Source organism: Meriones unguiculatus, chromosome 18, assembly GCF_030254825.1.
Source record: "Meriones unguiculatus strain TT.TT164.6M chromosome 18, Bangor_MerUng_6.1, whole genome shotgun sequence".
Classification (NCBI taxonomy): domain Eukaryota; kingdom Metazoa; phylum Chordata; class Mammalia; order Rodentia; family Muridae; genus Meriones; species Meriones unguiculatus.
In genome coordinates this window covers 27397164-27422341 of record NC_083365.1, presented here as the reverse complement: position 1 = coordinate 27422341, position 25178 = coordinate 27397164, and the positions used below count along the sequence as shown (strand labels likewise).

The 25178-nt window shown below is 39.3% G+C and overlaps 1 protein-coding gene across 1 annotated transcript in view; it reads right to left on the bottom strand.

Annotated features, from left to right (window-relative positions):
• Positions 1 to 1096: 1096 nt before the first annotated feature.
• The window catches only part of Aqr (aquarius intron-binding spliceosomal factor), a 73747-nt gene continuing 49665 nt past the window's right edge, over positions 1097 to 25178 (bottom strand). The window contains exons 22-35 of the mRNA XM_021649474.2: positions 24851 to 24920; positions 24068 to 24178; positions 21375 to 21484; positions 19255 to 19390; positions 18100 to 18309; positions 16119 to 16256; positions 14772 to 14843; positions 13265 to 13452; positions 12507 to 12678; positions 9782 to 9952; positions 7917 to 8002; positions 5641 to 5815; positions 3755 to 3868; positions 1097 to 1651 (exon numbers count right to left, since the gene is read on the bottom strand). Of these exons, the coding sequence (XP_021505149.1) occupies positions 1340 to 1651; positions 3755 to 3868; positions 5641 to 5815; positions 7917 to 8002; positions 9782 to 9952; positions 12507 to 12678; positions 13265 to 13452; positions 14772 to 14843; positions 16119 to 16256; positions 18100 to 18309; positions 19255 to 19390; positions 21375 to 21484; positions 24068 to 24178; positions 24851 to 24920 (2065 nt within the window). The 3' untranslated portion in view covers positions 1097 to 1339. The remainder of the gene's footprint in view (positions 1652 to 3754; positions 3869 to 5640; positions 5816 to 7916; positions 8003 to 9781; positions 9953 to 12506; positions 12679 to 13264; positions 13453 to 14771; positions 14844 to 16118; positions 16257 to 18099; positions 18310 to 19254; positions 19391 to 21374; positions 21485 to 24067; positions 24179 to 24850; positions 24921 to 25178) is intronic.

Here is a 25178-nt window from a genome sequence, read left to right as displayed (position 1 = left end):
CCTGCCCAGGCCCCATTCGGAGTACATCTGACCAAGAATGTTCAACAGGATACAGACCTCAGAGCTGCTGCAGCAGGAGGACTACACTCTGCACACAGGCTAAGTTTGCACTCTTACTGCCCAGCCTCGGGTCCTGCAGCAGTCCTCCTCTTCTGCTGGATGATGAACCCTGGCTCTGCTGTACTAGTTTTATCTGATGCCACTGTGGTATGGAAAACCTGCCCTGTGTCTAAGGTTCCAATTCTGAAGTAGGGTCTAAACTAGGCCCATTAAAAAAACTCCAGCGGACAACCAGGCATGTCCAACTTTTGACACCGCACCAGGTTCATGCTTAAGAACAGCACAATTGGGCTGGAGAGATGGCCTGGGGATTACGGGTTCTGGTGACCGGAGCTCAGCCCCCAGCACCTCCATCCGTAACTCCAGTTCCAGGGAATCTGATACCTGCTTCTGACTACCATGCACATAGTATACACAGACATAAATGCAATCAAAACACCCATATACATACAAAATAAAAATAAATTAAAAAAAATCACATAATTTCTAAAATACTATGAAACACTTGAAAGTTTTAAGTAGGTTTATGATTTTTGCATTGAGCTGCATCAATAGCTCTCTTTGGCTTTATGCTGATCTTGGGCCACACGGACTTGGGTAATTCTAAATAATTTTCAGATCCAGGGAAGAACATATAGGCACGTTCTGTGATAGATTACAAAGACTTTTGCCCCGTGGCTGTTTACATCCTTACAGAAAGAAGGGTGAGAGAAAAGGCCACTCAGCTCTGACGGTGTGGCCAGAGAATTGCCGTGCTCCCCACCTGGACTCTGTACACAGCGCCGAAGTTTGAGAGAAGTTTACTAAACATGTGAGGTATAGGCTGGACGGGGCCTAGCTGATAGGGTGCTGCTCTAGCATCTACAGGGCCCTGGGTTTGATCTGCAGCAGGGCATACAATAAAGTTTAGCAGCGTGCACTCAATCCCAGCCCTAGGGAGGCAGGAGCAGGAGGACCAGGAGCTTGAGGTCATTCTGAGCTGCACAGAGAGTTAAGGCCAGTCTGAGCAACATGAGACCCTGAACGATGCCTTACATACTATACAGAAAATTATTTTAATGTATTACCAGATACATTCAGCAATCAAATTATTTTTTCTTCTGAACTAACAAGTGAAACTAGAGTTGTTTATGTATTTACAAATAAAAAAATATACAAAACAAGGAACCAGCTAAAGTAAGGATTGGTGTCATTAATGTCACATAGCAAGTAAGAAATTCAAAAAGGTAACTTTACTTAGACTTTAAAAATGGAATGTCCCAGCTCAGCTGCAGATAGGCTATTTGGTCTCTGCAGGGACAGAAGCAGCTTCTTGTGGGGTGACAGCTTCTGCGGCTGCAGCAACAGGCTTGGCTGCCATAGCAACATCACACAGGGCAGAGATGTCCTCCATCTCAATGGAGGCAGCCTCAGGCTGACTGGAACTCTCAGGCTGAGACCCTGGGGTCTCTTGAATCATGGTGGCATCTGTTGGACTAGGTACGAGGTTAGCTTGAGCAGATGTGGCTTCGTCTTCTGTTTCCATTTCTGTTTCTTGACCCTGAACTTCCTCACCTTCCTCTACCATGGCAGGTGGTAGTTGTAAGAAAGTCTAATAAAAAAAAAAAATACCATATGAATTTGAGTGTCAAGAACACTGGCTTATAAAGCTGAGCAAGGTCTCATATTAAACCACTTCTTAGTACACTGCTCCTGGGACAACTCTTCAAACATGGCTAGCCATTTGATATGAAGAATCTGACACCTTTCAAACAATGTCTTTGGTTCTGCTAATGCCCAAGAATATGCCTACACGTCATAAATCAATAAAAACCAACATGAAAAGTTATGAGAGGTTTAACCAAAGGGAGTTCTAATAATGCTTCTAAGAAAGCGCAGTGGTTGATTAGGACTAACTGCCACACTGACTCAAGGGTCACATCACTCAAGGTGCCTGTGAGGAGAGCCAAGCCAAGCCAAGGACAAGGTGGGGAGCAAGGGGTAGAGCTCAAGCCTCTAGTTTCATTCCTCTGGCAGGGCCCAACAGCCATCCATGCCTAGCCTTTTCTCAATGCCTTGGCAGCCTGGAGCGAAGCCATAGCTTCTTTCCTTCTAGATTTTGTTAGTCAGAAATTTGAAAACATTTTAAAAGTATTACTCAGAATTGCAATGGGCACTTAGAGTAGAACTAAGAGAGGAGAGACAGACTTGAAACAATTTCACTCCTGGAGACATTCTATTTCAATTACAGTGGGCTTTTTTAAGACTAGAAACTTGGCCAGCTGAGTCTAGGTAGAATAGGTCATTTTTAAAAAGGAATGGAACTTAAACATTCATTTCCTTTAATTTTAAGACCTCTTTATTCTAAGCTACTGTAATCCAGGCAGCATGGTGATGGTGAGGGGATGACAGGTACACTGAATAGTAGAAGAAAGTGGAGTCCAGACAGAATGTTTATGTAGACAGTCAATGGTTTTTTGTTTGTTTGTTTGTTTTTGTTTTGACTAAGGTCACAAATAGTCAAAAGAGAACAAAATACTCTACTGAGGAAATGGCAGTAAAACTACAGAATATCCACATCTAGATGAATAAATAAAATGCTGCATGGAACCTTACCAGAAATGAACTCAAAATCTCTTTTAAAACTGTAACTGGTAGAGGGCAGTCTTTGTCAACTGTGCTAAAGTGTTTTGAGAACATACAAAAATGAAATATAGGAATGTAATCTTATATATCAGACAGTAAAATTCAAAATTCTATTAAAAGCTGCTTTAAAAAGAAAAAAAAACATAATTTTCAATCTAGGAAGAAAAATTTGTAAAACACGCTTGATAAATGACTTATGGCCGGAATACAGAAAACCTCTCAGAGCTCATTAGAGTAACAGGCATGAATAGATTCTTACCCAAAGAGGATATAAGGGAGGCAAGAACAGTACAAAATGGTGTTCAAGTGAGGAAAAATGAACTCAAAGCAACCACCACCACGAAAGTAAGCCATACTGAGCTCACTACATTCCTGTAGTCCCTGCTAAGATAAAAATGCTTACTGAGTCAAGTGCGGGTCAGGGTGCAGTGACCACACTCCCATAGTCCTGAAGAGAATAAGTTCTACTTGAAAAACTATTTGAAAAACTGGCGCCCACTTTAAAAAGTTAAGCCTGCATGTAACAGATCAGCCAGCCACTCTCCTCAGAGGTAAAAGTGCAGACTTTCCCAACAGTTACTTTGTAATATATCTCAATAGAAACAATCAAAATGTCTACCAACAGGTGAAAGTAAAAAGGAAGGGACCACTCCTAGCATGCAACAACACGAATGGCTTAAAAAAAAAGTGCATATTGTGTGCTTGTACTGGTGTAAATAAGCAGAGCCCAGTCTGTGACGGCAGAAATCACACTCTCGTGGTCTTAGAGAGTGTCAAGTACAAGTGACACAAGAAAACTGGGGACAATGACTACATTCATTATCCAGACTAATGTGATAGTTTTCAGAGTACATACATACATGATAAACACAGAATGCATCAAACTGCATATTTTGAGTAGGTGTACTGGGTGGGTGCTGGATGACAATTTGTATCTCTGAAAAGGCATTAAATATGAATGCTACATGAATAATAATATCTTACTGTAGACTCTCCAAAACAAATTAGTGTTAAAACTCACTCTATAAAGGACGCTCTTCCCGCAGCTAGTCAGTCTGAGCAAACTCACCTGATGATAATGATGGGTAGTCTGTATCAAATGCATGTACATGTTGTACACAAAGTTCGCCATCTGGGGCATATTCTTTATTACCTGGACTTCATGAGGTGGTCTTTCTCCATTCTACATGAAATTAAAAAACAAAAAACAAAAAACAGAGTGAAGTATCTAGTGAGAAAACCTAGAAAACCTCATTTCAAGTAAGTCCGTTTCTGAATCCGTAAACACCACTAGGACATGAAACTCCAATGACAGTCTAGAAAGTATTTCCTGAGATTCAGAAAAATCAAAGAGAACACATATCAGTCATTACGTTTTAATACAACTTTGAGCTGGTAAGTAAAATAAGAATTTTAGTTTGTGAACTAACATAAAAAATTAATAAGATAAAACCTCATAAGCATAGGAAATAAATCAGCATGTTCTAAGGCAATAATTTTCATCACTGTCTGGAATAGAGAGAGTCTACAGTTGTTTCAGAATGAAAATACAAGAGCTATTTTTCCTATTTATGTTTTTCTGAAGCCTAAGATGTTAACAGTCATTATTGTTAACATGTAGCTATCATCCAGGGAAGTAATAGCCAAATTCCCACGTTAAGCTCTACAGCATCTGTAGGGCTCTGCTCAGACGCCGTGGCTGTGTAGACCCTTCACCTGCAGTACCCTGAGAGCGGGAGGCTGCAGGTCTGCGGCAGCATGAAGCGACTTCACGGCAGTTTCTAAGATCTCTCTAGCCGTAAAGCAGTGAAGCAACTGAAATAAACACAGATTGCTCCTCCTTCAGCCTCCTCAGAAGACTGATGACTTTCCTACTGTACTCTGATCACATGCAAAGCCTTACCCTTTCTTACTGTGGGGATCAATGTAGACATCTATCAATGTAAAAACAAGTTTTCCAGGACAGAAGGATCCTGTCTTATGGCAGGGAGCACATGATAGGGAGTATAAAAGAGCCAGTGTAGAGCAGCAGGGAGGCTATCTAAGCGGCATCAGGGCATTCCCCGCAACCCTCCCACCCTTCCCTGTTTTCTCATGGCAGCATTTCATAAAAACAAAATAAAGGAGCAGAAATATCTTTAAAGACTAGGTAAAATTGCCATTAAACAAACACATGAAACTTACTTTTTTGTCCTAGAGGAGCAAAAAGTAAGCTTTCTGAGTATATTTAAAGTACTTTTCTTTAAAATTTAATAGACTGCTGGGATATATTTCATCAAGTGAAAAAACCAAAGCCCTACAGTCTGCAGCATGCTGTAAGAGTATAAAAAGTATAATCAAGTGTCTATGCCTTTGTATGAGACAATATAAGAATAAACTGCATTATAGTTGATCCTACAGAGAGGAGTGAAAGGAAGAGCAGCCAAGGAGGGAAGAGCTGGCAAGAGGAAGAGTGGTGAGCATGAGGAACAGGGGCGACAGTGAGCGCCACATCTGAGTGGGTAAGTTGTATGTGCTTCCCCGGCTCTGCAGAATGCAAGCTTTGCGAGAAAGAACTGAACTAGATTACTCTGTTAAGTTACAAGGCGACAGGTGAGAGGAGGTGCTGTGGGTGATCAGAACATGGACTCTGACTCAGACTGCTTGCTTTCAAATTCTGTCTCCTCCACCTACCTACCTGATGTATGGCAAATTATTTAACTTCTCTTACCCACAGAAAGCCTCCTGAACTAGCTGCTGCTGAGATGAAATGAGACACTGAATGTGTGGAGTTGATTGCTGAGATGTAGTACGTTTTAGAAAGCGTTAGCAGGTACTATTTCTATGTAAGTCAGTTCTTTGGTGTAATGGACATTTCATATCCATGACTGGGTAGTCTCACTACAGCTGTCAACTATAAGAATACCCACTGGCCCACTCGGGGCATAGCGCTCTACACAGTCATCAAAGGCCTACCTTTCTGGAGGTTGGGAAGGGTTCTGTAGGAATGATATGCAAATGCAGTGGGCGAGCAGTGAGCTGGCTAAAAGCAGGAGTCAGCTCAAAACAATTTTGGAAGAGGGATACTCTAGCGAAGATATAAAGGCCAAGTCTGGCTCTCGACATGGCTACCACCAAGCGACGGACATCTCTATAGGAAACAAAATAATTAGCATTGTTTGAAATTAATAATGTACATATGCAGCCCCCTTTTCTTGTTTTACATGATCCACTGAACAGTCTCATTCAGCTATTGCAGTAACATCCTTAAGGATTTAACAAGCACAAAGCAAATCAATGTATGTGATCAAATAAGCAAGTGAGTTGTTCATTGCTGATATCTTGTTAGTCATTGTGTGTGCATGCACACATATGAGGCAATGCACTGCCCAAGTAGCCCTCCCAGAATCACTGCAGTTCAGGCGACAGTCACCAATTACTGTATTATCATCACTATGACAATCACCTTCTTTCACTTTTCTGCCTAGCAAATTCCCAGGCTCTATCAAGATAAAGCTTTCTTTCCTAGAAAATTTCGTTCTGGATTAGAGTAGTAATTTCTTTTGCTCCTCTTCATATTCCTAACATAGAGTTTCAAAGATCCAAACTGGCAGTGTGCTAGCTTCTGGATATATAGGAATATGTGTGTGTGTTCCTATATATATTACTAGCTCATAACTGCCAGGACTCCTTAGCATGAGTTCTTTCAAAGAAACAGAAAAGAAAATGCAAACAATGCTGTCTAGGGAGAAATGGAGTGTTGGAGGAAGAGGCTTACGTTAAGCAGCTTTTGAGGAATCACTGTTCTACTGTGTTTGGTTTCCTTGTCACATCCCAGAGCCTCCAGCCCTGGGTATAAGCAAATACACAGCGCTGCCCTGGTCCTTCTGGGAAAACACAGTCTTAGGTACTGTAGCAGCTAAGAGGCTTTTACAAGTGTCATCTCCATAGCACGTGAGAAGAATGGAGTTGAAATTTTGGGCATATTCAAGTAAAGGCAGCTTCCCAAGTTATCTGAATGGGTCCCACTATGCGCTCCAAACTCTCCAAGGGTGGAGAAGATCATGGAAGCTAAATCTATTCCTATATATCCAGAAGCTAGCACACTGCCAAATAACAGAAGGATAAAGGTGTTTATAATTAGAAAATCTAGAGAGATGCATGGAAATGCTGAAATCATCTTCTTAATCACCCGCCATTCATAACCATTTTTGGTTTTCAGAAAATTAGATAGAGATCACTAGAGAACTCATTACTAAACGAAAAGAAAAAGGATTATTTCTATTGTATGTGTATGGGTGCTTTGTTTGAATGTATCTAAGTGTAGGCCTGGAAATTGCAGAAGGGGGCATAGCATTCATACATTCACACTTGAAGCTGAGGGGTCTTAGGTCAAAATGATGGCCATTGAGACAGTAGTTATGTCAGTTAGGAAAATAAACTGTTTTTAGAAAAGAACTAACACTATGCTTGACATTTCAAGAAGCAAAAATAAGCTAAGTTTAATGCTATCATTTTGTAACAATTTTTTAAAACACTGTTGCCTTTGCTTACTTTTACATAAAGTCTATTAGAATCTGACCCAAGCTCCAAAGAGATGTGGACTTAAGGACAATTTATGGGAGCTTGGAGAACTTTCTCTTTATACTCATTGAATAAATTAAGACAATGAACTCTAGCTCTCCCGAGTTTTGCTAGTAAGTCACATGAGATAAAGATTTACATAAAACCAAACGGCTGCTCTGTAGTAAGAAGATATTAGTCCCATAAATCTCTAGTACATAAATACATCACAAAAATGATAAAAATAGGTTACTGTTTGTTTGGACCATACTTAATCCTGGGGAACAAATGGCTCCTTTATCCTCTCATGAAGCTGAAAGACAGTAGGGAGAGAAAAACCAGAAGCCTTATGAACTGGAAAAAAAAAAAAAAAAAAAAGCCTCGGGGGTGGCTTGATTCCTGACACTGTTTCTAACAGATCCAAGACTATTAAGATCCTATGGTAAAAAAAGTTCTCTCCGTGTGTCACTGAATGGTGAAGCCACAGCATTATGAGTTAAAACATTCAGTAGTAACAGCACTGATCAACTACACAGGGATCTAACATTATTCTGACAAAAACCACTACAAGCTGCCATAATAATTAATTACAGCAATTAACTGAACAAATCAAGAACTGCTTTGTCACTGAAGCTCACAACTGAAATAGACAGTAACCTTTAGTAAGAGTGTAACTGTACCCCACGCACCTCAAATGGCCCACAGCCCTGGTCCGCACTAGAGAAAGGAGGATGTAATCATTCTGCTGACCTTGGAATCTATCAACAGTTGTCACCTAGGAAGAAAAGGTGGGCAATGTGGCATATTTTCAAAAGCACAGTAAGGCATTATCTATACAAAGTGCTAGAAACAAGCTTCTTACCTTTAAAACGATCTCAGAAGAAATGTAATCATACCAATTCTAACGAGTCAGTGAGCGCCACTAAAGCACGGTAAGCACCCTGGACCGCATCCTCCAGCTACTCATACGCCTGTCTACAGCACTTGCCTACAATTAAATTGTTAGCACTTGCTAACAATTAAAGAACTGTCCATGGGATGTACAGCCTTCCTTCACTGGGCTGCCAAGCTTCAGAAGGCAGGCTATGTTCAGCTTATTAAGTGGAGTCCCAAATACTAAAAAATACAGCTGCGTATACTCACTTATTATTCAACGTTTGCTCCTAGCATTTGTCCATAGCATTCTCATAAAAAAAAAAAAAAAAAAAGCTCATAATACCTTTACTCAGTTGGATATGAATAGGAAAGGCAGGTTTATCAAGATTCTAGCCACTAATTTTAACTCTGAGGCTTTCATCCCTGCTCTACGCATCCAAAGCTTACTGCTTCCCATACATAAATCACCATTTATAGTCCCTCTGATTTTAGGAAGTCTGTAAAATATTTCTTTGTAAGTAGACTTCACAGAGGCATAATTTATGTACAATGAGTTTTGACAACATTTACTCTCACACAACCACCACTACCACCACCAAGCCCAGTACCTCCCCGCCCCCCCAACACACACACACTATAGACAAACAGGCAACTTCCCAGCTCCTGGCAGTGCCTGATCTACTCTTATTTTCTGCAGTCTCTGGACAAGCAGAACCATGAAGTCTTAAACCCAGTGTCTATCAACAGCAAAAGGCCTCTGTGGCTTTTCCTTGTATGCAGAGATGCTCATTCTGTCTTGCTGCTGAGCAGCCACCCTCCCATTAATGAATGGGCCTGCTAATGGACACTAATTTTCCTTTTACTCTAGGGCTATTTAAAATAAAGCTGCATTGAATATTCAAATATTTTTGGTGGACATATTTTCATTGCAGGAAGCAGAACTTCAGGGCTATGTTAAGTGTAAGCGTAACTTCATAAACTGTCAAACTACTTTCCAAAGCTTCTGAATCAATTTATACACTCAACAGTGATGTCCCAGGCCCCAAATTCCAGCTCTATCACTATCAACTTTTACAATTTTACCTATTCTATTGATGTGTGAAGTATAATATTGTTTTTTTTTTAAATTTAATTTTATTCAGGGTCTCATGTAGCTCAAGCTGCATCAAACTTAATATATACCTGGGGATGGTCTTGAACTTCTGATCCTCTTGCCTCTACCTGACCAGAGTTCGGATCACAGCCATGCACTGCACTGCTGAATTTATGTGGTGCTGAGGATGGAACCCAGGGCTTCAAGAATGTGAAGCAAAAAGAGACTGAACTGCACTCTCTGCTCCCTCACTGTGTTTTTATTTATATCTTCTGACAGCTAATAATGGCTAAAGACAACTAATTACAGAGAAGGGATGCCTTATTGACTTCTTGTGTGTCATGAATGAAATGCATCTGGTTCACTTGCCCATTTTATATGAGTCTGTCTCATTTAAAATAACTCTTAAAAACCTGACATTCTGAAGTCTTTGTTCTCATGTGTAGACACTACATGTGAAAATTCTGCCACCATCCCGACCTTCTAGAAAGTTCGTCTGTGAGACAAAGTGGAGCAATATAAACAATTTTAATAAATGCAAACCTTCCCTTGACAAACAGACGACTACTACATTGATAAAACTACCTTGTTTGGCCTTCCAATCAATGGGTTATTCCCACAGCGTCTGTTGATGATGTCCCGAATCAGGTGCTTCTGTCCATTGTAGGTTGTTAGAATACTGATCTTGTCCGCAGGGTAACCAAGCAAGCACATGTACATGAAGAGTGCCACTACATACTCCGCCTCTCCAAGGTTCTGTAATGCAAGCACAGCCACATCATACATTAATGTCCCCTTGTTTCTACTTCACCTACTTATTTTGAGCACATCTTAAGTGGAAAGTTAACTGCGTGGAGAGATAAGTGGATATTTTTCATAAGTTGAAGGACAGCCTTATTCAGGGGTTAATGATGATAAAACCTTGATGTTTGTAATGTATCTGTAACACAGGACAGAGAGTCATCAACTTAGAAGTTAATATTCCTGGTGGCACAATAATCATGATGTATAGTCTGTACAATGTGCTATAACTGCAGCTGTGAAAACAAACATTAACATAAAGGGGTAGATTATCCGAGAAGCCTGTACAATATCCAGTCTAAGTGGGTGGACATCTATCTAGCAGTTACAGCTGACTGCACTGTATAGTGCTCTCCTAGCCTCTCATGATTCCTGGTGCTTCCTGGAGTTTGTTTCTACTGTCTTCCTGTTGCCGCCCGAACTGCTCATCTAGTGAGAAGACATGCTCTCAGACTAGTAGTCTAGCTAACTGTTAAATTAGAGATTCTCCTTAAAGATGGGTGACATAAAGTTAAAAGCAAGGGCTTTAGTGAACTTCAAAGTGAGAAACCTGATCTAGAGCTATTTAATCCAGTTCAGTAAAGACTAAGTTCAAGCATGATGAGAAAGTAAAGCAAGAACATAAGCATGTCATGATAAGTAAAATACAAAGATAAGAAGCTAGATTCCATGCACAGGCAAGAGGAAAATTACTGGAAGAACTTCAGAGACACCATTTATATCCAGGTTCCTGGTGACAGACAGTCTCAATTATCTCTTTCATTTAAATTCTCCAGTTCTTTGGAAGACAGGAGACAAAAGAAGCCACATGACTGTGTAAATCTCCATTTTCTATATTGGTAGCAAAACACATTTATCTAAGGATCAGCTCCAATATAGATAAAAGAACAAACCAGGGACCATGAAAATGACCTTATGTAATAAATGCTAAGGCTGAATTAAATCCAGTTTTGAGGATTCAGGTATTTCTGGCAAGATTAATGCACTGAGTTCTCAGCAAACATAACCTAATTCTTTACTTATGTGAGCAATGAAGACTGCTTAATTCAAAGCTCTGCCTGAGTCAGATGTGAAGTTTAACAGGAAAACAAGTATATTTTGATAAACATAAAGGTTGCTTTAACTTCAGGTTTTTTATTCATTTCCATCTGTTTTCCTCTCAGACACTAATTTTTAAAAATGTATTGTTTAAATGCACACTGATCATATTTGGGGGATAAGATACTTCAGAAATACACTTAGTACTAACAATCATCGTTTGATAACACCCTTATTTCTTGATATACAGAAAACTCACCCCAAGACACCATTAACAAGTAAGGAAACAGATGAGTAATTGGGATAATGTTTTAGATCAATACCATCACATGGCTCAGACTAGGACTCAGAAACATTGTGTAATGAAGCCATCAGGAGACACCAAACAGCTCCCCAACCACCTTCAAAGGCAGATATCAGGAAGCAGGTTTCTATTGTGAATAAGGCTCTAAGTGAGTTATCATTTAAAGGTCACATTTGTTCCTAGGCTGTAAGTAGATGAGAGTAACTTTAGTCTTTCATGTAGAACAGGAAAAATTTAATCTGGTAGCTATTTAAATTATTTATTTACAAAGTAATTTGTGGTGAAAACATTTCTGTATGCTGTCTTTATAAAGTCATCCAACTTCTTGTTTAGAATTATTATGAGTGAGGATAGTGCTTTTAATAATATGACAATTCATGTACCAAATTATTTTCCTACTAGAACTACAAGAGTCCAGGAGTCTATACTCCCCATGTCTGCTCCAGCATCAAGTACTGGATGACTCAGTCATTTATTACTGTTAGGAATTTACTCATTTTTCCCTAGGTGAAATACTTTCCTTTATTGCATTTTTCTGCTGGGGTAATAGTTTTAATTTACATTTAAAGGTTCATTTTGTTTATATGTACTGTGTGTGTGTATTTAAACACAGAGGCCAGAAGCAGGCACCAAATCCCCTGGCACTGGCGTGATGGGCCACTGTTAAGCTGCCCTCTGGGTGACCTGGTACTCTGCAAGATTAGCAAGTGCCTCTAATGGCTGAGCCATCTCTCCAGTTTCTTGACTATTCTTTTACTTTCTTTTCTTTTTTTTTTTTAAGCAACTGAGTTCTTTATATAGATTTTAGTCACAATTTTCAATATATTGTTTTTATTTACATTCTTTTTCTCCAATTAAGATTTTATTTTGATTTGTTAACAAAAAAGCCATTTCTTAACACATCATTGTACCATACTTGTCAATATTTGCTTTTTGTACTTTCTACTGTGTTTACAGTTATTCTTTGTGCATCTTTGACCCATCTAAAATTGACTGCTTTTGTGCCTTAGGAAAGGCTGCAACCTCTCTTTTACTCAGCATAGCTCAGTGTTGCTGAATTTCACAGTATGTTAGCCAGGTGAATGCAAGATGAACTCCAAAGTCACATGCTCTGTCTTACGTGACCAAAGTCAGGGTCAGACAGACTGCAAAGGCTCGCTGACTTACCTGGTAGAAGTACGGGTTTGGCTCTGACTCCCCCACCCCCTGAAAGTCTTCCACGTTGATGAGCTGGAAGTCGTACAGCAGGCCAGCATTGGCTGTGCTGAACTCTGGCAGGAGCTGCACGTGGGGCAAGTTTCCTAGGTTCTTGTAACGCCAGTTGTAGAGGTTACACAAGCTGTCCCGAGACAAAGCCCCACCGAACACAAAAGATTAGCAAGGTGGGACCTTGCAGCACACAAAAGCACATTCTAAGCACATTTTTCTAGTTTTTGTAACTGAGTTTGCTCATCTTTTTAGCAACACTACTTTGGCAATTTTTAGACTCCTTGTTCCAAGTAACCAAGAGTGAGGGGATTGAAGATGTTACAAAGATGGCAGCTCTCCTGTGTAAACTTACTGTGGTTACATCATAAACCATAAGCCAGGGAAGGCCTGTAAGCTGGGGCACTAGGAGAACCTGTGAAGTAGCTGGCATTCCTTATGAAGTAAAGAACCAGTGTTTTCCTCTTGTTCACCTTTGCTTAGGATTTATAATTACATGAAGGTCATATCTTTGGCAGACAAGATGAAGTGAAGCCTTTTTAGTCACTATCAATTTAATGAAGAAAACAACTCCTTTGGTCAATATGCATCTTAAATAAGAGGCAGTAAACATGGTTTCAGATTTGGAGAGGGCAGGTCCTAGATCCTAAAGGAAGCTAAAATTTTACGTATAAGATCTTTCAGGGAACTCGTATCCTTAACTCAAAGTGAATTTTCACCTTGCTCTGGCTCTCCCTTGAGCATCGAGGTCCACAGTAGGAACTCCAATTCGGACAAAGCGTGTGAAAAGAGACTGCTCCATATTGGAATACTTCTGAAAGGCCATGTTCTTAATGACTGGAGGTAACTGGTGATGATCACCAATCATGATCCATCGTTTCAATCGGCTGAATCCATCCTGAGGATTCTAGAAATGCAAAGTAAAGAAACACCAAAAAAAAAAAAAAAAAAAAAAAAAGTCAACATATTACTACAGATTTCTGGCTTACCACATACAAGATGACTTCATTAACTTAAAAATTCTCAACCTTCACCAGCTCTATAAAGGAACCCAGAGATTTACAAATGAGTTGGCACCGAAGCAATAATGTTAGGTAGTACTTTTGACTGAAGTAAGCAAGATGGGTGAAGGTCTGAGAAGGCCTTTAACAGGATAATCAGAAGACATCTTGAAGGTTAAGGTCAGCATTAAACAAAATGTCAGTAAGAAAAAACATGCCCAGGAAAGAAGTGGAAAGATGTCAAAGTGAACACCAGGGTCAGAAGTACACCAAGAAGTTCTTAAGGCCTCAAGAGTAAAAACCATTCCATTAACAGCTTCATAGTCTCAATTTCTGACTCTACATGTCCCTCTGTTCCTGGAAATATATCCTATACTGCATTGGATACATTGAACATTAGGTTTTATTTAATAGCATATAAAAGCAATTTTGATAACTGAATTTATCTGTAAATTAAGTTGTCTCTAGTCTTTTTGTTTTCTGGGACAGAGTTTTTCTCTGTAGCCTTCCTTGGCTGTCATGGGCTTGTCATGGGCTGGCCTGGAACTCACAGAGATCCTCGCTGAGTGCTGGGATTACAGGCCTGCACCACTGCACCCGGCAGGCTCTCGTCTTCTACAGGTAGTTCCACATTTTGTTTGTCATGCCTCATTAGTAAAGAATATTGTATAAGAAGAAACACTCTTAAAATAACTCTACTTGGCTTTAAAATTAAGGCACACAATTAAGAAAAGCAACATATGCAGGGAACATCAGAAGCAATTGTAGAAACAACTCTAACAAAAAGATGAAATAACTCATCTTCCCCCCCCAAATTATGTAATAATATAATTTTCTTGATTAAAATTCATCTTTTAAAGCTATGTTGTAAATACAAACCATGGATATCTTTTATTTTTGTTTTTGAGACAAGGTATCACTATGTAGTTCTGATCACTCTGGAACTCACTCTGCAGACCAAGCCGCCTTTAACTCAGAGATCCACCTACTTCTGTCTCCTGAGTGCTGGGATTAAAGCCACTATGCTTGACTTATTCCACAGACTTTTAAATAGTTCTCCCAGAGAAAATACAAAGCAATGGATAGATTAGAGGAAGAGTTTACAGGCTGCAAACAGAACAGTGAAGAGTGCAATCAGGGAGAGCACGGTACTGTGACAATCAGTACCCTACCTGCAGCTAGGATATCCATGAATTCTTATCTGTCTATGACCTTTATTTCTTACCTGTAGAAGAAGCGGTATAAAGGTTTCTATCTCCAGAATCTGAGCAGCCTCTTCCATTAAAATGTTGTCATACTAAAAAAAGAAAATCTTGTCAAAAAGTAGCTGAAAAGCCAATTACCACCATAAGCATAACAATGGTCAAAGATCCTTAGTAACTGCATATTAAAACAGCAACACATAAACTATGCAATCAAGTTGAAGCCTGATTAATCTCCAATCATGTCCTTAATTTCAGAAGTCCCAAGATGTCTATGCTCAGAGGAGGAGGACATGAGGGTGAGACTGGGAGGAGAGAAGGGAGGGAGCTCCAATCAGGCTGTAAAGTGATTAAATAAATTAACGGAGAAAAATTTGATAAGCAATATTTTTAGATCTCATACAAAGCTATACAGAAAATAAAATAAAAATTCTAGTATTGACTGTACTGCCACCCTTTGTTATTAAACTTATGTAATTTAATATCAAATTTTATATACACAGATATATAGTAGTCCCAAGAAGAAAACACTGAAGTGAAAAATCCTCACAAATATTTTGCAAAAGACCAAGTTTACACCACCTGTTAGTAAGGTATTGTATTTGCCCTGCCCTTTCCTCTAAGACAACAATTCTATCACTTCGAGCTTACTATCTTTCAGTGATGTCACATATCTTAAAATTGTTAGCTTCTGTCCTCAACAAGTGAACTACTGCCATTGCATTCAAACCTGTACACAACTCTCCCAAACAACAGACTACCAGTACAGGAGGGTTAAAGGTCTGTATTCAAGTGAGAGTTTTGGTTAGTACTGGCCAGTAGCGACAAAGACTCTGAAAATTCAAATTTATTACTCAATTGCTATGTTCCACTTTAATCGAGTCATAAACATCAATCCTCTTCGTCAGACAGTAGTTATTTTAATAGCTCACTTGATGGTATAGATGAAATCATTCTACTACGGACAGACAATGAAGCCTGGATGCATGTTTATTACGTGAATAATGTTTATAGATAACTGTCTTGAGTGAAAAGGATGGCAAAATACTACTTTCATAGCTCTTATATCTGCTTAAACTTTTTTTTTTTAAACAAATGATACTCAGTAAAAATGAAACCTTAACTATGGCGATCTGGTTAGACAAATGACTGATGTTAATTGGTAGACATATCACTAAAAAAATTAAATCATACTTAACTTCATTAATCATATAAATGTTCTATTATCACCTACTTTTAAGAGACCTTTAAAGCAATTATAAATGAGACCTTTCACAATAAGTGAACCAATTTTCAAGGAGAAAGCCCAGATCATTACAAAAAGAAAGAAAAGAGAAACCCAGTGAGAAGATGAAATAATTTGTCTTTACCTTGAAACCCAACTTGACCAAGTCATGTCGTTTCAAGGCGGCATGAGTACATGTCATAGCAATGATTTTGGCTTCTTTCACCAAGAGGTATTTAGATCTGTCCAGCCCACTGCGAAGCAGTTCCGACGCTCTGAATTCCTATGGAGATAGCACGAGCAAGACAACTTTAGGATAGTAACGGCTCATGTGTATATAGCCACAATCCATGCAGTCAGACAATTCTTGAGACGTTATTAATATAGTACAGAAATATGTTAAAACCAAGCTTAATGAACCATAACAATCAATAAGCCTAATGACTTATAATTCTTTTTGTTTTTTTGGTTGCCATCTGAGTTCAAATAAGAGCCAATACTCAAGCTATAATCTGGATCTTTTGTGTATGTGTGTATAAACTATTTACATTATGAAAAAGTACTGAGTAAAATACCAACTACCAATGTACTTACACTATGCAAATTCCCTCTAAGAAAATAAAATTTACTTAATGTATTCCTATCAAATAGCAAAGAACTGGTCATACAAATGACAGAGGATGAAAAAACCAGGCAGGGGAATGAATCAGTGTACACTGGCAACAGGAACTCTCTGTCACCTGTACACAAGGAAGGCGTAAAAAGGAGAAGCGGTGCTGTCAGAGCGCACCAGCTGGAACTGCGGTGGGCCAGTCTAACTACAGCTGGAGTAATAGAGGCGATAAAGCAACACCTCTCTCAGGGTATGCTGAACCTAGCTAGGAGCCAGCGGACACAGAATACAGGGTCATTAAAGCTGCAGGGCTCAGTCTGCAGCTCAGCTGTGGGAGAGGGCGGGCAGGTGCAGCAGGGCCAGCTTTCCCCACACTCCAACACTACACACACCTTCTTCCATTTCTTTTAGCATCTGCTTTGTTTTCAAATAATTCAAGCATTACTGATGCAGGTGAGACACTGCATTCCCCAAGAAGGCAGGTGCTACTGCGCATTGAGTCTATCTTTAGATTTCCAAGTTTAATTTTCGTGTATAAATAACCACTATGCTATATATTTAATACTTACTAAACAACAACTATGCGGCAGATACTAAGAAATGGGAGGGAGGCATATTCAGAAGACAGAAAAGACACAAAGTCCCTCTTCTTTGCACCTGGAGTCACACCTTCTACATGTTCTTACTAAGGAACCAAGCCTGAAGATGACCGTTGCCCTGGGGCTCCCTCCTGGGTCTCAGGCAGAGTCTTCCCTATCTCTGTGTATAGTGATGGTCCTTACTTCATTTTCATATCAGGATCAAGCATCCTGGCTAATACAGAAACCTTATTTTGTGTCTCATGATCAAGAAGCAAGAGGAACTAAGAAATGCTATGCCTCAAATTTCCATTCAGAAAACTATTGCTGTCTTCTCATAGAGGGCTGGTGATGTCGATGAGCTGGCACAGTGCTTGCTGACGGTGCACAAAGCCTGGGGATTTGAGCCTTATTGTGATATGAACTAGGTCTGGTTGTGCACATCTGCAATTCCATTACTGAAGAGGTAAAGGAGTGCAGGAGCTTAAGGTCATGCTCAGCTACACAGTGAATTTGAGATAAAAAAGAAAAAGAAATTCTGATGGAATCATTACTTTCTTAAATACTAGTATCTTAAGACTAAAAAAGGCAGATCATAGAGATAGAATTCATTTTAATTCTTGCTTATTTCTTAAGTAAAATCTATCTGGCTGAGTGTGGTGGTGCATGCAGAAGCAGGAAGATTTCTTTTAATTTAAGCTTGCCGGGCTTTACATAGAAAGTTCCATGCCAGCCAGGGCCAACACAGTGACACTATGCATTCTGTCTGTCTGTCCGTCCGTCTGCCTGCCTGTCTCACACATCCATACAGTAAATGTTTTCAAAACTTTTTCTAATACTAACAATTTGATTTGTAATATCTGACTAATTTACCTCATTAAAAAGATTAGCCACAAACTCTTAAAGAAACATTAAGACAAGTTGAGTAAGCGCACCTCCAGCTGAGTGAAAATTTTCTTAATATGTCTGAAGCACCCTTCAGCAATTTCCATGTCTTCTTCATAAGACCTGCCCTTGAAGATGGGTTGAGGAGCATTGGCAAAGTACTCATGGAACGGGAAGAGTGTGGCCACCTCTGCAGCGTCTGGGGAGGTGCTCCCTGTGGCTTTCACTCTGCTGATGTATTCTTCCCAACGGGACATTACCTGTAGGAAAACCCAAGTTGTACTTTGTTGGCTGGGTTATGCTTTAAAGAAAGCTAGAGGGAATCTAGTGAAAATGAACTGCATAGTCTGAATCTAAAGCAGACTACTTTGCAAGACAGCGAGTATCCTGTTTGCTCCACAAAACCTGTAAGATCTCACTTTGAATACATTCAAGCGGTTTGTGCAGCCACTGATAAGTCTATTCTCTCATATATATTAAAACTTCCATTGTTAGATCATGTCTCAAAAACACAAACAGCATTATTACAATGAGAAAAAAATTACATAAAGTCTGCACTATTTGATTTTATTTTAATTCACTTGTAATTATTAGTAATGCAAAGGACTTACTGTTTATTCATTTATGAGGTTTCATATTTCTCAATGGTTTTTATGCTCAGAAAATTAATTTTAACAAAGTCACAGCCTTAAATTGAAATCAGTTAATTCTAAGAGATACTTTATTTCTGGGTACAGAAATAGAAAGAACACTACACTTTCTCTTGTTAGTTAATAAATGACATAATATAATTAGGTCTTTGTACTTAGTTACACTTTTATAATAAAGCAGAGAGAGAGAATGAAATAGCAAGAAAAATATTACTTTAAAGGTGGCAATGCATCAGCTTTAATTCAGAGTTGTTTATAAAGAAAACTGAACCATAAAACAAAAACACAGGGCCTGGTAAGATGGCTCAGGGTAAAAATGCTTTCCACCAAACCTATGACCTTAGCTTGATCTGTGGAGCCCACAGTGTGAAAGGAGAGATCCAACTTCACAAAACAAACAATTAAATGCTAAAAACTGAAGTAACAAGAAAAACATAGTATTCATAATAGTTTTGGAAATGCCATATATCCTGAAGTGCTAAGACAAAATAACCTTTCAAGAGCAATTTCTAGAACAAGTACTATGAAGTCTGACTTGACAGCCCTCCAGTTTACCTGATACAAGAAGAAATAGCCTGCAGTTTCACAGGTATATGAAGCATCTCCTGGAACCCCCAGACTCTTCTGTAATCGCTTGACTTCTTCTAAAAGTTCTATTCTTCGAGCCAGGACATAATTCACTCTTCCATACCTAGAATTGTCATACAGGTAAGAAAACAAAACCCACTGAAATGAAGAACTTTGATGAAATCTACCAAGGGAATTCAAGAAAACATACTAGAAACTATAAATGATCAGAGAAAGAAAAAAGTAGAAAGCTCAATCTAGTTTATACTTAATTATGAGTAGTTGATAAATTAAACTATAACTGGTGTATCTTGGGCTGTACCACAAGGACGTTATTTACAGTGTAATGGACGGGCTAGGGCTTATACACAAACCTGTTAACGTTCTGAGTGGAGAGAACATCAATCAAGCAAGCTATCTTTTTTTGTACCTGTAAAACTTCCCCATGTGTCACCATGTAATCTGGAGCAGAGCAATAGGCTAGGAGCACACAGTGGACAGACTGGGAACTTTGAACAGCTATGTGCTACTTCAGTAACAGAAAAGTACAAGGTTCCAGAGGCTTTGGAACAAATGTGAACATGCATTCTATGTCATCTGCATTTTCTAGTGTATATTTTAGCATTCAGACCTAGCAGAATCATAAATAGCGCTGAAAGAGTGAGAACGGAAGTTTGGGAGTACCTTGTCCAAAAACTAGTGAAAGCAGAATTAGACCAAGTCTGAACACACCCTTTTCCTAAGAGTGACGTCTGCCATAACACCTCCATGAGTGTGCAGTCCGATCAGGGCTACGGACATGCTGACGGGCTGGACTAAGAAACAGTCCCGCTTCTGAATGTCTAGGTCCTCCTGTGCAGAGGCTCACCAAAGCAGCAGGGAACAGGAACTGGTCTGTATTTGTATTTCCCTTTCCTTTTTCCTCCCTCTTCTCCCCCAAGAGTGTTTTAGTCCAGGATGGGTAGAAATCTCTTCTTATCTTTCTATGCCTCTCCAGCGTTCCATCATTATATCAAGCAAGACAGGGTGTGTGCTCTGAGTAACTTTTCAATCATTATGACAGATAATGTTTTTCTATTTGCCTGTCTATATAGTTTAAAATTTTTCTATAATAGATACTTTGGTCATTACAAGGAAGGAAGGAGGGAGGGAGGGAGGGAGGAAGGGAGGGAGGGAGGGTGGGAAGAAGGAAAGAAAGAGAAAAAAAAGGAATGGCTTTCTTTAAAATTGTAAATTCCACTGGATTGCAATTTTGAGCATTTTATTAGCATTTTTATGGTCACTAAACACTAGATTTAGCGTTTAACTCATTTTCATTCATAAACTTATCGTTATTACTATTGTGTGTGTGCACAGGTGACTTCATGTACATGTGCATAAGGCAAAGGGCAACTCTTATGGAACCCTTTCTCCTTCTACCAACATGTGGCCCCTGGGGATCTAACTCAGGCTTGCACCTGCAGGTAGGAGTCACCTTACGTGACATCTGAACTGCTCCTACTCTGTTTGCATCAGTGGCCTTAACAGGAGAAAATACCTACGAGAAGATTTCACAAGTACCAGCTGATCTAACCCAAGAAGCTAGAGCCTCACTGGCTTACACTGTGCTGCTCTCTCTGTAACAAACTACCATTTTATACACTAAGTATTTGGCGATCTCTGTAGTGAACTCTGAATAAACATAACACAGTGATAGAACATTCTTCTGATGTCTATTACCACTTTAGTCAATGGTCACAGTCATCAAACAAACAAAAAAAAATTACGTTAAGTATGTCCACTATTAATTGTCCTTATTACCAGAATTTCTACAGAAATGAAATGTTGTTATAATTTTGAAGAACTATGAATGGTATGAGAAATAGGTTTGTACACTTTTATGCCAGTTACAACACGCAGTGTTGAACACAGGGGTAACCACATAGAAGTGAGGTTAAAGTGCTCTGTACCTATATTCTCAGTTCACAGATTAAGTAGGTGACACTAGACTCTTTAAAATTAAATTTGATGTTCCATACCTGTGCTCTTGGTATTCTTTTTTTTAAATAAGAGGTAAAAGGTTAAAAATTCTTTTGTGTGTCTTTCATTCTCCATCCCCATCATCTCACCTGCTAAAATCTTTCTCTGTCTCTAGCTCTTCTTCTCCATGACCCAGACGGAGGAGGTGGCGTTCATCAATGTCTAAAGCCATGATTTTCTCAAACAACTGGTTCAAAGCCTGGTCAGTAAGGCAAATGGATGGAAGTGAGTTTAAAAGACTTGTTAAGTTTTTTGAAGTAAAACCAAGACTAGTTACTAGAAGGGTAGAGCAATGTATAGTTATACAGGAATCGAAATTCAAACTAAAGGAAGTAGATTAAATATTAGTTCATTTAGAAACTTTAACAAGATTACATTTCATACTGAATATGCATTATGTACATTGGCGAAATGACTAACTGGAAACTCTAAAAACCACCTATAGCTTAAACCTATTTATGAAAAGAGAATGCAGGGCATTAGTTCAAGGGTTAGTTTTTATGAGTGGTGACGGTTCCTAGAATAATAAACCACACTGAGTTTCATTTCACCTGACAGTATTCCAGTGGTTAGAGAGAATGGAAAATAACTCAGCAATTGGAAATGGGCAATGAGATGGCAGAGTATAGAATGCACGAGGGTAGATCCACCAAGACAGACAAAGAGAAAGTGCTTCACTCAACTGTCAGGCCAAACACCCAGTTCTCGCTATACAATCAGCAGAGAGCACTTGCTGCCACAAACAGCTCTGATGAAAACCATTTAGAATTCACTTCTTTCTACCTTTGAAATGTTCAGATTAAGGGTTCTCTCAAGTCCTAACACTTATTTTCCAACCTCTGTGGTTAGGAAAAAGCTTTGTAGAAAGGCTACAATTTTGAAGAAAGGTAAAAGTCTCAATTTGGGAAGATCCACTAAATGAAGGCATCATTTATAATACTGGCCACTGGTCAGCATCCACTCTCACTTATCACTAGTCTAACCCTGCCCCTCCAGCTAACATCCATACTCAGACTCCATGTCACATGACTCCTTTGCTGCCAAAATTACATTTTTTAAATTTAAATTTCTCATTCTTTTTTTTTTATATTCATTCATTCACTCATTTATCTATTATTTATTTATTTATTTATTTATTTATTTATTTATTACAGTTTATTCAGTTTTTTTTCCCTCTGCAGTCCCCTCCCTTGTCTCCTCCCAGTCCTACCCACCTTCCCTCTTCTCCCCCTATGCTCTTTCCCTAGTCCCCTGAAAGGGGAGGACCTCTTCCCCTTCCATCTGACCCTAGCCTATCAGGTCTCATCAGGACTGGCTGCAGTTTTCCTCTGTGGCCTGGCAAGGCTGCACCCCTAGTGGGAGGTGACCACTGAGTTCATGTCAGAGACAGCCCCTGTACCACTGACTAGGGAACCCACTTAGAGACTGAGTTGCCATGGGCTACATCTGTGCAGGGTGTCTAGGTCATCTCCATGCATGGTCCTTGGTTGGAGTATTGGTATCTGCAGGGCCCCCTGGGCCCAGGTATTTTGGTTCTGCTGTTCTCCTTGTGGAATTCCTGTCCCCTCCAGGTCTTTCAACCTCCCTCTTCTTCCCATTCATTAGCTTTTCATACTATTCAAAACTTAGGATGCAATCACTCAAACTACACAGTATTATTTACTATCTGTACTAAAGATGAGACAAAAAAATCACCCACTATAAAATCAGAAAAATGTTAAGATTTTCTGTTGAGATAGAAAGCATGCTTCAACGAGACAGTAAAGTGAAGACTGGCAAACAGAGGAGTTGACAAGTCAAAATGAGAATCAGCTATCTGACAGACAATCAAGGGTGATCTGAATTTCAAAGGACACCACAGGCAGCAAGGCCTTCAATGCTATTTCTGCAATAGAGCTTCTCTAGGACTGCGACCCAAGCCCATCCTAAGTGACATGCACTGAACAGGTTCTATCACAGCATGAGACCAAACTCAGATACCATGGTGAGGTAACACATGGCTTACTGTTTGTACAGTAAACTTTCTTAAACAGAAAGAAGAAAAAGTCCCAGCACTTTATTTTATTGTATTTATTCAGAGAAAGAAAACATTAATTCTTTCTTCTCAAATCAACAGGTCACCAAAAAACTGACAAGCTACCACTATTTTTAATTCTAAAACTGTTGCAGATGAATAAACTGTAGTATTATAATAAAAACCATAAATAAAACAAACAGCAGAAAGACAAATAATCCAAAAAGTGTAGTTTGTTGTAACCCAAAATTTCTTTTAAAAAAATTTATAATTTATATAATTTATTACAATTTATTCACTTTGTATCCTGGCTATGGCCCCCTCCCTCCTCTCCTTCTTCTCCTCCTAATGCCCTCTCCTAGTCTAAAGATACATCAAACTGTAGTCATTGCTGGACCCTGAGAATAAGTTTCTCTAGGTTTAGAGGAAAGCGCTTTGACCACAGGTTGGGGTGTTCTGAGTGTTCTTGGTCACATTTTGTACCAGAGCTAGTAAAGTATACTCTTTCTTCAGTGTTTCTGACACCCTCAGAAGGGTGAACAGAGCACATAATGATCCTTTATGTAATAGGCTCACAGGCACCCTCACTGGTGTTTACACTCAACTGACTACTCTGTGTATGAGGAGCACCCCTTTCTACTAAATAAAGGCAGACACTACCTTAGTTAATGCTTCAATCTCAAAATAAAAAGTCCTGAGTATGGTCATGTACACATATACACTGGCAGACAGACAGTCAAACAAACAGACACACAGATAGTCAATTACCTGATTGGAATGAGTAACAATTAAAGTCCTCTGTTCTGGAAAATTGTGGTAAATGTTGGATATGATCTGGACTGCAACATCTGTTTTTCCTGTACCAGGTGGGCCCACAACCTATAAAATGACAAACACATATCAAACCGTAAGTTATTATGTTATTAGAAAATAGAAATAAAAATTAAAAAAAATAAAAAACTTCAGTGGGTGGCTCAATAATATAATGAACAGGACCCAACCTCAGAAACTTATACATCTACAGAAGAAAACAAAAAGTCATGCCACTGACCTGCTAGGACAAAAAAAAATGTATACAGAAAAAAGTGTTTGGTTAATGGCTAAAACCGGTAAGTCCAAAAAATCCTGTTCAGAAAATACTCACTTCAAACAAAGTAAAACCAAACCAAACCAAACCAAAAACAAAAGAAAACAAACAAACAAACAAAAACCAAGCAGAAGTGAAATGGCGAAAAGGAAGTATCACATCAACACACATACTCTAGGATTAAAACAGATTTAGACTAAAAGACAACAAGTGAAAGCTAAGAGAAAAATTTGTACATAGTTGGAAATTTAACATAGTCAGTGCAGACCTTTCTCTGTAAAGGGATAGAAGTAAACATTATAGGCTGGCCAAAAATCTGCTGCAAATACTTGTGCGACACAACAGAGATAGCCATATCCCAGCAAGTGAGTCTGTGAACACTGAGACAAGCAACAACATCTCCTCACGCACACGAGATGCACGCACACGTAGGAACCCTGTCAAAATCAGCAGGTTTTGCTCACCATAGTCAGCCCAGGCTGCATTCCAGCCCGGATGGCCTCTATCTGTGTATGAGTGAACTGGATTGTATTACTGCAAATAGACGAGTAAATACAAGATGATTAGAAATGCAGTGAACGGTGTTTGGTGCCCACTCACATAACCATGACCAGAGGCTCAAACATCTACTTGTCCTTGTTCCCTGACCTGTTACTCCCATCCACACCTCAAACACAGAGTAAGTCTTCCGGATAGAGCAGCTATTCTGGCTTATTCTAGGCCTCATCTGGCCGGCAGAACTCTTCCAAATGCACTGCCCCTGCAGTCCCAACACATACTCCCAGAGGCCAC